The following is a 12,884-nucleotide window of genomic DNA, read 5'->3' on the forward strand; positions in this document are numbered from 1 at the left end:
ATTACACACATGTTCACGCAACGGATACATAGTGGCCATTCAAGTGAACGCACACTCCCAACCCCAAGAGCATGCAACTCGCGCGCACAGCATGCACGTGACCAGGCACGCACACAGCCCGGATTTTGCGCCAAGCCCACGGCGGCAAGTGCACGTACAGACGCGCGTGCACGCTCCGATTGTGGCCCGGGAGCGCGCGGGCCGGGCGCTAGCGCGGGCCGCAGCTCACCCACAGCCGGGCGTGGCGGAGAGAGCTGATGCGCAGGCGCACTCGGACGGGATCTGGCGAGCGCTCGGGGGATGGTGACGCATTAAGCAGGCGCCGTGCGGCGGGATGAAGGTGGCGGTGGCCGGCTGCTGCCATGGCGAGCTGGACAAGCTCTACGAGACGTTGGAGCTGCTGCAGCGGCGGCACAACGTGCGTATCGACCTGCTGCTGTGCTGCGGCGACTTCCAGGCCGTGCGCAACGAGGCGGATCTACGCTGCATGGCCGTGTCGGCCAAGTACCGCCACATGCAGACCTTCTACCGGTGAGCGTCGGGCCTGGCCGCTCGCCCTGCAGACCCCCAGCGCCCGCTTTGGGCGCCTCCGTTGCCGTGGGGAGCAGAGCGCTGACAGATGCGGCACCGGGAACTTCTCCTCCCCGTCCGCCGTCGCGTCAGATCCCTGCGCCGCCGTGTGTGACAGCGGGGGGAGGCTGCGCCCTCTACCCAGACTCGCTGGGTACCTGGAGCTCGAATCGCCCCACCCCCCACGAACGCGAACGCCCGCTGCCTCCAGGCCCGGGCCTCCCCTTTCTCCTCAGGGTCTCGACCCCCTCCTCGTCCCTACGGGATTCTGCAGCGATCTGGAGAAGGCGGGGTCCCCCTGAACTGAAACGCAGCCCGAAACTGAGCACTGTCGTTTTTATATACAAATACGTACCAGTAGCTTTGTTTTCAGAGTAACAGCCGTGTTAGTCTGTATTCGCAAAAAGAAAAGGAGGACTTGTGGCACCTTAGAGACTAACCAATTTATTTGAGCATAAGCTTTTGTGAGCTACAGCTCACTTCATCGGATGTTTTCAGTGTTTCTGTGGACACCTGGTGGCCTGTTAAACAGAATAAATTGGGCCTATCTTTGAACAAAATAGGTTGTGTGGCTGATACTAGCATTGTCTGCTAGTTTGGGGCTGTAAAAATCTATCTTTTCAAAAACTTAAAAATCCCAACATTTTTGCATGTAGGTTTGTATAGGCCCAATCTTTTCTGCTGCTTATGCATGTAAACATCTTGAAATATCACTTGTGTATTGTTAAGATGTTGTTTTTCTGTTTCTGGAATAGGTATTATTCAGGAGAGAAGAAGGCTCCTGTTCTCACAATCTTTATCGGGGGTAATCATGAAGCCTCAAATCACTTGCAGGAATTGCCATATGGAGGATGGGTGGCACCAAACATATATTACCTTGGTATGGAATGTCATTTAATTCTTTGATTTTTACAGATTTAATTATAAATATGGGCTTGAACTTCCAGGGGTTAAATATTGAGGTAATTTCTATAAACTCTTAGATTTCTGACTAGGTTGAGATGCATATTACTGTTTTGGATTTTGTTTTTGGAGTACTGGCCTTATAGCATTGGGAAAAGCTCAGGAGGATTCAGTTTTGCTTCAGATGCTCAGTTGAAGATTAGCAGAATATAGTAAAATGACTTTGGCTGGGTGATCTCGTGAGCCCGAGTCTTTGTTTTTAGTGACTTCAGTACTTCTGGGTTCTGTTTTTGGTTTCTTTCTGTATTCTCCAAGGGCCAATGTTTTAAATTATGCTGAGGATTCGCCAGTTTTTCTCTTTACCCTCCATCTCACCCTTTCTATCCAATCTTTGATTTCAAATTGGCTCTGAAATTTCCTGTTGCATGACCTGCAAATGGATGGATTGCATCAAAGAAGATGGTAAGCAGGTGGACTTCAGTGCTGTCTTGTACAATTGAAGGTGGCTATGCTTGCATGATGATCTAACAAATTGATGGGATAAGGGGTAGATGACCAGCCATCATAACAAACTCTCTCTGCAACTGAATTTAATCTTTCTTCTTAATCTCTTTACTCATGCTACATTCTTTTATCTCTGCTTATCTTTTCTATTTCCCAGGACCACAACCTGAGTATTATCTCTGATCTTTTTTCTTATTTTGTTTCTTGTTGGTGGTTTCTCTCTAATATTGCCCAAACTAGCTTCTTTATTATCCCTACTACTCCTAACACCCTTCCCTGTGCCTTGGTAACTTTTTACAATTAATGTAACCCACTGCTGGTCCCCTTACTGCTGTCCTGTTTTTGTTCCAGTCCATTTCCATTCCAGTCAATTGGACATGCCACTGCTAATGACCTTTCTCTCCTGCTCCTGTCACTAAATTGGCCTTACTGTTTTCTGGATTAAGTTTAGGTTCTTTGCTTTTATCTACAAGACCTTACTTTGCATTAAAAAAGACAGATGGCTAAGGGAGATGATTTGATAAAGGTCTATAAAATCATGAATGGTGTGGCAAAAGTATATAAGGAAGTATTATTTACACCTTTGCGTAACAGAAGACTCAGTGGTCACCCAATGAAATTTAATAGGAAGCAGACTTAAAACAAACATAAGGTAGTACTTCTTCACACAATGCAGAGTCAACCTGTGGAACTTCCTGTGACTGGGTTGAGCCTGGGGCAGCCCTCACTGGAAATGCTAAGGTCAGGGCAGGCTGCAAAAGGAAGAGCAGATACTCCCAAGTCTAGCGGGTAACACTAAAGTTAAACTCTCCAACCAGTCACAAACTGCTGCTGATCCACCACACTAGTTATCAAGGAGCAAAAAAGAAATCACACAGCCCCCTTTATTGCATTCCAGTCCTTGGGTTCCCAGTCAGCACATAGGTCCAGTACAGTGAGAAGTTATTTAAAAAACTGCTCAGTATACTAAATATTCTTCTGACCCCAAAGGGTCAGCTACGTCACCAGATCAGTATAGGTTTGGATCTTACCCAAAATACCACTCTGCCAGCCAACCCTTTAGTGTCTAAAGGTTTATTATAAAGAAAAAGTGACCAAGAAGAGAGATGTTAAATGGTAAAGCAGTCACACACACACATACACACAGACTTCAAAGTCCATCAGATTCCTAGCAGTATTGGTGAGTTTGCTGGTTTGAAAGTCCCTCTGGAATACATCCACAGCTTGGATGGGTCATTCAGTCCTTTGTTCAGAGCTTTAGTTTGTAGCAAAGTTCCTCCAGAGGTAAGAAGCAGGATTGAAGGTAAAATGGAGAAGATGCAGCCGCCTTTTATAGTCTTTTGCCATTCGGCTTGTGCTTCCTCTGTTTCAAACACAAGCTGCCCAGCATATGGCTTGGAAGCCTTTTCTGTCCCTAAGCATGCCCCTAATGCCTTATGATGAGTCATAAGGTGTATCCCTTGCCTTCTCTCAATGGGTCAGTTGTATGGCCCTTAATGGGCCATCAAACAGACTAGGCTTTGCTGATGCCAAATTGTCTGGGGGTGTCACGCAGAAGCATAGCACAAGTTTTCTAAGACACACACACATACATATCTATAACCCATAATACAAAGGTGATATTAGGCAAATTGTAACATTTTTGCAGAGATCTTACCTGGCATATCTGGCACAACTCATTTCAATTTTGCAATATTAATATTTATAATATCTTCAAGTGTCCCCCAGATTCCATACAGAGTCACACCCCCCATGCAAAATTGATGCAGAAAGGGGTGTCCCTAGACACTGCTGAATGCATCATAAGAGTTTTTCATTCTTGGTTATGTGTCACTACAGCTTCTAACCCAATGTCAGAAGTATCACTGTATAACAGAAATAGTTTATCAAAATTAGGTTTGATTAGATCAGGCTTTTTTGCTATAAAGCTTCTTTCATTCTCTGAAAGACTTTCTCATCTGATAATACTCTAATATAGACCTTACTGCTTTCAAGGGTGTAATCATCTTGCTGTCATGGCTAAATACCAATGTGGTGATGAGCCTCAGTTTCCCTTTCTATACAGCAGACTAAATTTGTAAAGATTTCAGAGTAACAGCCATGTTAGTCTGTATTCGCAAAAAGAAAAGGAGTACTTCTGGCACCTTAGAGACTAACCAATTTATTTGAGCATAAGCTTTCGTGAGCTACAGCTCACTTCATCATGGATCTGATGAAGTGAGCTGTAGCTCACGAAAGCTTATGCTCAAATAAATTGGTTAGTCTCTAAGGTGCCAGAAGTACTCCTTTTCTTTTTGTAAATTTGTAAAGGTTTCTCTGCTGTGCCAAGTTTCACAATTGCTTACAAGTATCCCTTGTAATTAAACAAAGACTGTGAATGGCTAGCCAACTACAAAAGCAGGTTCTCCTCCCTTGGTGTTCACACCTCAACTGCTAGAAGAGGGCCTCATCCTCCCTGATTGAACTAACCTCATTATCTCTAGCCTGATTCTTGCTTGCATATTTATACCTGCCTCTGGAAATTTCCTTGACATGCATCCGACGAAATGGGTATTCAGCCACGAAAGCTTATGCTCCAATATGTCTGTTAGTCTATAAGGTGCCACAGGACTCTTTGCTGCTTTCTCTATTCAGGTTTCAGAGTAACAGCCGTGTTAGTCTGTATTCGCAAAAAGAAAAGGAGTACTTGTGGCACCTTAGAGACTAACCAATTTATTTGAGCATGAGCTTTCGTGAGCTACAGCTCACTTCATCGGATGCATACCGTGGAAACTGCAGCAGACTTTATATATACACAGAGAATATGAAACAATACCTCCTCCCACCCCACTGTCCTGCTGGTAATAGCTTATCTAAAGTGATCATCAGGTGGGCCATTTCCACGGTATGCATCTGATGAAGTGAGCTGTAGCTCACGAAAGCTCATGCTCAAATAAATTGGTTAGTCTCTAAGGTGCCACAAGTACTCCTTTTCTTTTCTCTATGCAGTGATTCACCCTGAGGTAACTCAATCAAATCACTTCCACACCCATCAGTTGCAGCAAATAGCTTGCAAAAACTACCATGAAGATTTTTCTCTTCAGGAATCTTTTTTTTCTTTTTTCTTTTCCCCCCTTTTTCTCCACAAAAGCATTGCTCTGTGGAGCCACAACAAACTCCCTCTGAGTTTCACTTATTCCAGAGGTGATTCTGGGTGTATTAAGAGGACTTTCACATAACCTCCTTTTAGGCAAGCTGCTAAACTCCATGGTTAAAGGCACTCTTTCCCTAAGCAGCTTTCCTCACTGGCAAAATGCAGTTTACCACACACAAGCTTAGGAACACTTCCTTCTTGGGTTTTAGTCAAGTCCCGAATCACTCTGGGCTAAATGAAATATCCTCAACCATCATAGGCTGACGGGCACCTTCTGTCTGCTCCACAGTTCTCCTTTGTTAGGCACACTGCTATTTGCAACAGACAAACAGTTGGAAACAGTTTTTCCTTCAACAGATAAACTGTTGCTTTCTACAAACAGTGGTTCATCATACTGAGCTACTCTAAGCAAATCATTTTTACTTTGTTCAGTCTCACTTTTACAAACTTCAGTTGCCAGCAATCCATCACCCACCAGAAATCTACCCTTTCCTCCCTCAGTTAGGGCTTCAAACTGACATCAACTCTAATTTTCTCTAAAGAAATATTTTCCTGAGCTGCTTTCTGTGCTTCATTTAACTCTAGATTCACTTCTGAGATATTAGACATTCAGAAATTTCTTCACCGTATAAACTGCTTTTCTGACTAGACAAACAGCTGTTTTCCACAGTCCCAAGGCTAGAGACACTCTCTTCCTTGCTACAGCATACCTTGTTAAACACATGCAACTGCTTCCAGTCAAACCCCTCCTTACAAATCTCCCTGTTACAGACAACATACAGAGAATTCACATTCATACTTTATCTGGGACTATGTTAATCAGGGTAATGTCATAACCCAGTTACCACATCATTATTAAACAACATACCAACTTTCTTATAAACTGAACAGACTCTATCTCCATCATTGCTGTAGAGAGGAGCTGAGCTTCCAGGATAACACAGTACCTGCTGTTCTTCATTATTTTGATTTGGAGTTTAAGTCTGGCAACATTGGTATCAGCTTGCAGCAGATCCATTTGCCTCCTGTGAGATTTTTCTCTCTCTCTCCAGCTTGCTTGGTTCTTTCCTCAGCTCACCTGGCTCGTTTCTCAGCTTCTTTTTCCAGCTGGGCCAAGGCTTGCTTCTCTTGCATTTGAAGTTCTGCCATTTCTCTCTCATGCTGAAGACAGTGGCTCTCTCTCAGGGCTTGCAGTTTTGACTGTGAATCGCTCATTGTGACTAACTTTAACCTTTGGCACGCTCAGTTTTAAATTTCAAACTTGAAATAGCTTGGGGTTCTGATCCAAAACCCAAATGATCTGGTTCATAGAATATCAGGGTTGGAAGGGACCTCATCTAGTCTAACCCCCTGCTCAAAGAAGGACCAATCCCCAATTTTTGCCCCAGATCCCTAAATGGCCCCCTCAAGGATTGAACTCTCAACCCTGGGTTTAGCAGGCCAATGTGCAAACCACTGAGCTATACCTCCTCCATTGTTTAACTACAACAATGTGATCTGTGGTGCTTGGGGCAACCCTCACTGGAAATGCTAAGGTCAGGGCAGGCTGCAAAAGGGAGAGCAGATACTCCCAGACTGGTGGGTAACACTGAAGTTAAAACAACGAGGAGTACTTGTGGCACCTTAGACACAAATAAATTTATTTCGGCATAAGCTTTCGTAGGCTAAAACTCACTTCATCAGATGCATGGAGTGGAAAATATCGTTGGCAGGTATATATACACTGCACATGAAAAGATGGGAGTTGCTTTACCAAGTGGGGGGGTCAGTGCTAACGAGACAATTCAGTTAAAGTGTAAGTGGGCTATTCTCAACAGTAGAATTCCAAGGGAGGAAAAAATCACTTTTTTAGTGGTAATGAGGCCAATGTAATCAGGGTGGCTCATTTCAAACAATGGACAAGAAGGTGTGCATAACAGTAGGGGGAAATTAATATGGGGAAATTAGTTTTTTGTAGTGACCCATCCACTCCCAGTCTTTATTCAAGCCTAATTTGATGGTGTCCATTTTGCAAATTAATTCCAGTTCGGCAGTTTCTCGTTGGAGTCTGTTTGAATTTTTGTTGTTGAAGAATTGCCACTTTTAAGTCTGTTGTTGAGAGTCCAGGGAGAGCAAAGTGTTCTCCGATTTGTTTTTGGATGTTATAGTTCTTGATGTCTGATTTGTGTCCATTTATTTGTTAAACTGTGCTTCTGATTCCCCCCACTGGTTATCAAGAAGCAAAAAAGAAATCACACTGCCCCCTTTATTGCATTTCTATTTTCTGGCTCCCAGTCAGCACTTAGGTCCAGTACTCTGAGAAGTTATTTAGGGGGAAAAAAAACAAAAACAAAACTGCTCACATGTACAAAATGTTTTTCTGACCCCAAAGGGTCAGCCACATTACCAGATCAGTATAGGTGTGGATCTTACCCAAAATACTACACTGCCAGTCAATCCTTTATTATAAACCTTTAGTTTTAGGCACTAAAGTGGGGGGAGGGGGGGAGGGAAGAACACTTGTTGCCAGGGGATGTTGTGAAGCCAAAACTATAATGGGGTTCAAAAGAGAATTAGATAACACCATGGAGGATAGGTCCACCAATGGCTATTAGCCAAGATGGTCATGGAAAGTAACCCCACTGTTGGAAGACAGGATGCTGGGCTTGATGGTCTAAGTATGGCCGTTCTTATAATTCTCCCCCTCCTAAATCTCATCTCACTTCTGAAATATTTCTCTTTACTGCTCCCTTCTTTTCATCTTATTTTTTTGGTCATCTTTCATGACTGAAAGTCTCCATGTTTGCTTCTGCCAAATACTTCTTATCCTTCGAATTTCTCTTTAAAATTCACATCTTCAATCAATCCTTGCTTTTCATCTTCAGTTATCCCCAGATGACTGACTTTTCTTGTGCTTTTATTCTTGTCAGTCTTAAATTGTAAGACTTAGTTTTATTTTATTTGTAAAGAATCATGAAAATGTGTGGTGCTGCAATATGAATGACTTCATTTGTTTTGGGCAGGTTAGAAATACAAAAATTGCTTTCTACAATAATAGGTTTTATCCGGGATTGGAAGTAGTGCAGAGGCAAGTGAACATTTTCTAAAATGCAACTCATTTGAACTATAGTTCTGGATGAGTTATTTTATCTGAATCAATTCTTTTGTACCTAATGCACATTATGTTAAAGTTGAACAGACTAGATTACAATTCCTAAAAGCTCCCTGTTTTGCTGATATGCAGAGAATTTTATTTTAATCTCTTGTCATTCTAGGTTATGCAGGAGTAGTAAAATATCGTGGTGTAAGAATTGGTGGAATTTCTGGCATTTTCAAATCTCATGATTATAAAAAAGGTAATATTTTTTGTAACTTTGACTTTTTATTAACATATACATTCAGAAACATCTTGCAATTAAGATTCCATACTCTTTTTATTAGGTGTTTTATTTATAGTGTGTGTGTTGGAGAATTTACAGGTTCTCCAAAGTTGCCTGTGAACAGATTTCCACTGTTGAGTCCATATGTCTATGCGCAGACATGGCACCAACTCTTCAAGCTGAAAACAGTCATTGACACCAGAAAAAGAGCTCCCCGTGGATGTACAAGTCTTTGTAGCAATCATCCTAACGTTTCTTTGGCAGCATTCTTTAGTTCATAGTGTCAGTCTGTTTCTTTTACCTATAAAATTGATTATGTAAGTTGGCATTTATATAGAAATATCAAGAGACTCAACTTGAATTTCAGAGCTGCAAAGTCTCAAGGCTTTATTCCCCCACTTATGCTCTGAACACCACAAGCCAGGCTCACCCCTTGCAATTTGATTCCCCTTTCTCCCTCTAAGAACCCAGTCTCTTGTGTGACCTGTTTTTCTTGGTATGTTTCAGGTCATTTTGAGTGTCCTCCATACAATCAGCAGACCGTAAGAAGTGCGTACCATGTGAGGAATATTGAAGTCTTCAAACTCAAACAGGTGGGGAGTAAAGCTTTTTTTTGAAGAGGGTAGATAATTTTGCATGAGATTAGACTAATCTAGAGATGAGCATGTTGATCTGAATTTACATTATCTGTTTCTATTGACACAATCAAAGTTTGCTTCTGCTATTCACAATAGAAGGTAATTCTACAGGCCTTGTCACTAATCTCTGCATTGTCGCAAGACTGCCTTCTTCAGTTGATAAAGAAACACATCACGCAGGTGTCCCTCACAGGGTGATGCAAATCCTTAATTACATCCTCTGCAATATCAGCAAATATTCAAGGGGACTTATGTGCACGGATTAAGAGTGTAGTGTGTTGTGTATTGGGAAAGCTGGAGGCTGTAGCTAACGTTTTGTTTTAGTGTCTGAGAGAGACCAGTGGGTTTCAGTTGGAAGCCGAGGAAGTGCTATATCTGTAGTGGTGCAGAGCCTGGCACTGTTAGCAGAGATGTACTGTGTTGGGATTGAGGTATAATTAAAAGATGTGGCATAGGGTGGCCCTTTGTGTGGGAGGAGGGGACTGCTACTTATTCAGACTTAATTCCTTGCAAACTAAACTTCTAATGGAATTTCCTGAGTATTTAATTCAGTAAGTATGTTTTGGGGAGAAGGCCTGGAAGGGGGAGCAGGGATACCTGCCTCAGCTTCCCTGTGGTGTGTGAGGATATGGCATGAGCAAAGATGTCTCTGGGTGGGTGGAAGGAGGGCCTTCATGGGTCACTTTAGTCTCTCTCACTCCAGCACAATGGTACCTGTATTCTTGGGGAGGGTGACCTCTCAAGTGCCATATCTGCTCTTCCAGGCTGCCATGGCTCATCAAATGGGAGGAGCCTCTGTTAAAGCTACAGAGCTTCAGTAGATCTCAGGTGAGATCTCAGGACTGGAGCTTGTAGCTCCTCTCCCCTGCAAACCCTTGACGTTTCTTCCTGACTAAGATAAGGTTTCAGTTTCCTGTCCATAGAGCATAGGGAGCAGTCAACTTCCCTGAAGGAAATTCAGAGTTAAGGTGACACTTCCCATGTAATCTTAACTCTCTTCCTTTGATCTCTACCCTAAGGAGTCACTGAATGGGATCGCAGTACTGTCCCTCCCTTAGCCTTTTTGTGAAGTGGGATCTCTGCAAACCAGCAGCGAATACTCCCAGAACAGTCACGCTGCATGGAGTACAATGAGTTTGTTGGACTGTGTGAATAAAAATGTTGCACTGGAGTTGTGCTGGGTACAGAGAATGGCATTCTTGGTTAGGGGAGGTAAGGTACTGTCGTTCTCAATTCCTACTGCCATCCCTTCAGAGACAGTTAAGGTGGTCTGGGAAGTGTCACTATAACTTTGCATTTCATGATTTTCCAGCAGTAGGAGAGGTCCCCGTCACTCCCCAAAAGACCGATCTCTGACTCCTGGAAGATAAAAGGAATACTTTTCCTTTGTTCCCATTCAGAGACTGCTGGTGGCTCTGATGGGTGAGAATGGTCCCTCCTAACCTAGGAATCTGGTAGCACCTTAAAGACTTAACAGAATTATTTGGGCGTAAGTTTTGTGGGTAAAAAACCCCACTTCTTCAGATGCATGCCTTCATGCATCTGAAGAAGTGGGGTTTTTTACCCATGAAACTTATGCCCAAATAAATCTGTTAGTCTTTAAGGTGCCACTGGACTCCTCCTTGTTTTTGTGGGTACAGACTAACACGGCTTCCCCTCTGATACTTGGCCTTCTAACCTAATCCTCCTAGAGCCACTCAGAGGCCTGGTCTACATTTAAAACTTATACCAGCATGGCTATGTTGATCAGAGCTGTTTTTTAAAAAAAAAAGCAAAACGAAAACACAATCCTAGCTATATAGCTATGCTGACAAAAGCTCCAGTGTAGACAGTTATGCAGACAGAAGAGGGCTTCTGTTGGCATAGTTAATGTCCTAGGAGGTCATGTTACTATACTGACAGAACTCTTCCTTTCAGCACTAGGGGACTATACCAACGTAGTTGTGCCAACATAGGGTCTGTAGCGTAGATGTAGCCAGAGTGAATGAGTGACTGCTTCTGCTGCAGCTCAGAACTTTCCCAAGTTGCAGAAGAATGAAACTGACCTACTTCAGTTTCACTGTTGCACTATGAAAATCTCTGAACATGGTGCTAGAAAAATCACAAGCTTGGAGATGGAAAAATTATGATGTAGTTTTAAAAGAGCTATTGAAGTGCCTGTAGGCAGGGGATAGCTAAAATACTTCAAGAAAATAGCATAAATGGTGATTGAGAGTAACACAGGGAATCTCACCCATGCTTAAGTAGCTTGCCAGCTCAGAGAAGATAATGTATGCCAATAGAATACAACTAACTTATAGTTGTAATAACGATAATTCAAGCATAGTGATACTTTCTTCCAACGTTTTCTATTGTGTGAATTTGCTTTGTAAATAGCACTTATTATATGGCTATAATTTTAGAAATTCTTATGTCCATATAACTGCTTGACATTTGCCTCTGAGGGGAGATATCAAAACGATACTGTGCGCTAAATGCTGGCTTACCTGTCCCAAGGAAAGCAAGAAAGTGGCACACAAACCATAGAGTTTAGAGAATGCAAGATCAAACTCAGTGGCACTCTGGAAGATTGCATCCAGTGGTATAACCTCAGTGTTTAGAAAGTCAGACTGTCAGTCAAAATCTGCTCTGGTCAGACAAAAAGAATCAAGTATGCTCCCCCTTCATTAGTATTCATTTAAGTGCTGTTCTTTTCCTATGTTTACTTTTTGCTTTATAGCTAAAGCATCCTATGGATATATTTATGTCACATGATTGGCCAAGAAGTATATATCACTATGGAAACAAGAAACAGCTTCTTAAAATGAAATCTTTCTTCCGCCAAGAAGTGGAAAACAATACATTGGGAAGCCCTGCTGCTTCAGAGCTTCTTCAGCACTTTCAACCCACATATTGGTTCTCAGCACATCTTCATGTAAAATTTGCAGCTTTAATGCAACACCAGGTAACAAATAAATAAAAGCATGTTGTGTCTATCTCAGGTTTCTAATGCCAGTAGCCAGATCCACACAAGCATTTTTCTCTTGTAAAAACTTATTTGCTTTTCCTTTTATAAATGTATTTTCATATAGTTCATGGAAAGTACTCCTACCTATATTAAGTAACTATTAATTCACCCTAATAATCAAAGGCATAGCCTAAGCTAAAGAGTCTTAACTCATGAAGACAGTGAATGCTATAACTTATTCTGTTTATAAGGGTATGTCTACACTACGGAATAAGGTTGAATTTATAGAAGTCGTTTTTTTAGAAATCGGTTTTATATATTCGAGTGTGTGTCTGTCCCCACAGAAAATGCTCTAAGTGCATTAAGTGCATTAACTCGGCAGAGTGCTTCCACAGTACCGAGGCTAGAGTTGACTTCCGGAGCGTTGCACTGTGGATAGCTATCCCACAGTTCCCGCAGTCTCCGCTGCCTATTGGAATTCTGGGTTGAGATCCCAATGCCTGATGGGGCTAAAACATTGTCGCGGGTGGTTCTGGGTACGTATCGTAAGGCTCCCCTTTCCTCCCTCCCTCCGTGAAAGCAAGGGCAGACAATCGTTTCGCGCCTTTTTTCCTGAGTTACCTGTGCAGACGCCATACCACGGCAAGCATGGAGCCCGCTCAGGTAACCGTCACCGTATGTGTCCTGGGCGCTGGCAGATGCGGTACGGCATTGCTACACAGTAGCAGCAACCCATTGCCTTCTGGCAGCAGACGGTGCAGTACGACTGGTAGCCGTCCTCGTCGTGTCCGAGGTGCTCCTGGCCACGTCGGCTGGGAGCGCCTGGGCAG

General features: G+C 42.9%; 1 protein-coding gene across 1 annotated transcript in view; it reads left to right on the forward strand.

Moving 5' to 3' along the window:
• The first annotated feature begins 233 nt into the window (after window positions 1-233).
• Window positions 234-12,884, forward strand: part of DBR1 (debranching RNA lariats 1) — a 29,010-nt gene continuing 16,359 nt past the window's right edge. Inside the window, exons 1-5 of the mRNA XM_048864058.2 lie at window positions 234-531; window positions 1,326-1,450; window positions 8,365-8,445; window positions 8,977-9,062; window positions 11,827-12,051. Of these exons, the coding sequence (XP_048720015.1) occupies window positions 335-531; window positions 1,326-1,450; window positions 8,365-8,445; window positions 8,977-9,062; window positions 11,827-12,051 (714 nt within the window). The 5' untranslated portion in view covers window positions 234-334. The remainder of the gene's footprint in view (window positions 532-1,325; window positions 1,451-8,364; window positions 8,446-8,976; window positions 9,063-11,826; window positions 12,052-12,884) is intronic.

The sequence above is a fragment of the Caretta caretta genome, chromosome 9, assembly GCF_965140235.1.
Source record: "Caretta caretta isolate rCarCar2 chromosome 9, rCarCar1.hap1, whole genome shotgun sequence".
Taxonomy (NCBI): domain Eukaryota; kingdom Metazoa; phylum Chordata; order Testudines; family Cheloniidae; genus Caretta; species Caretta caretta.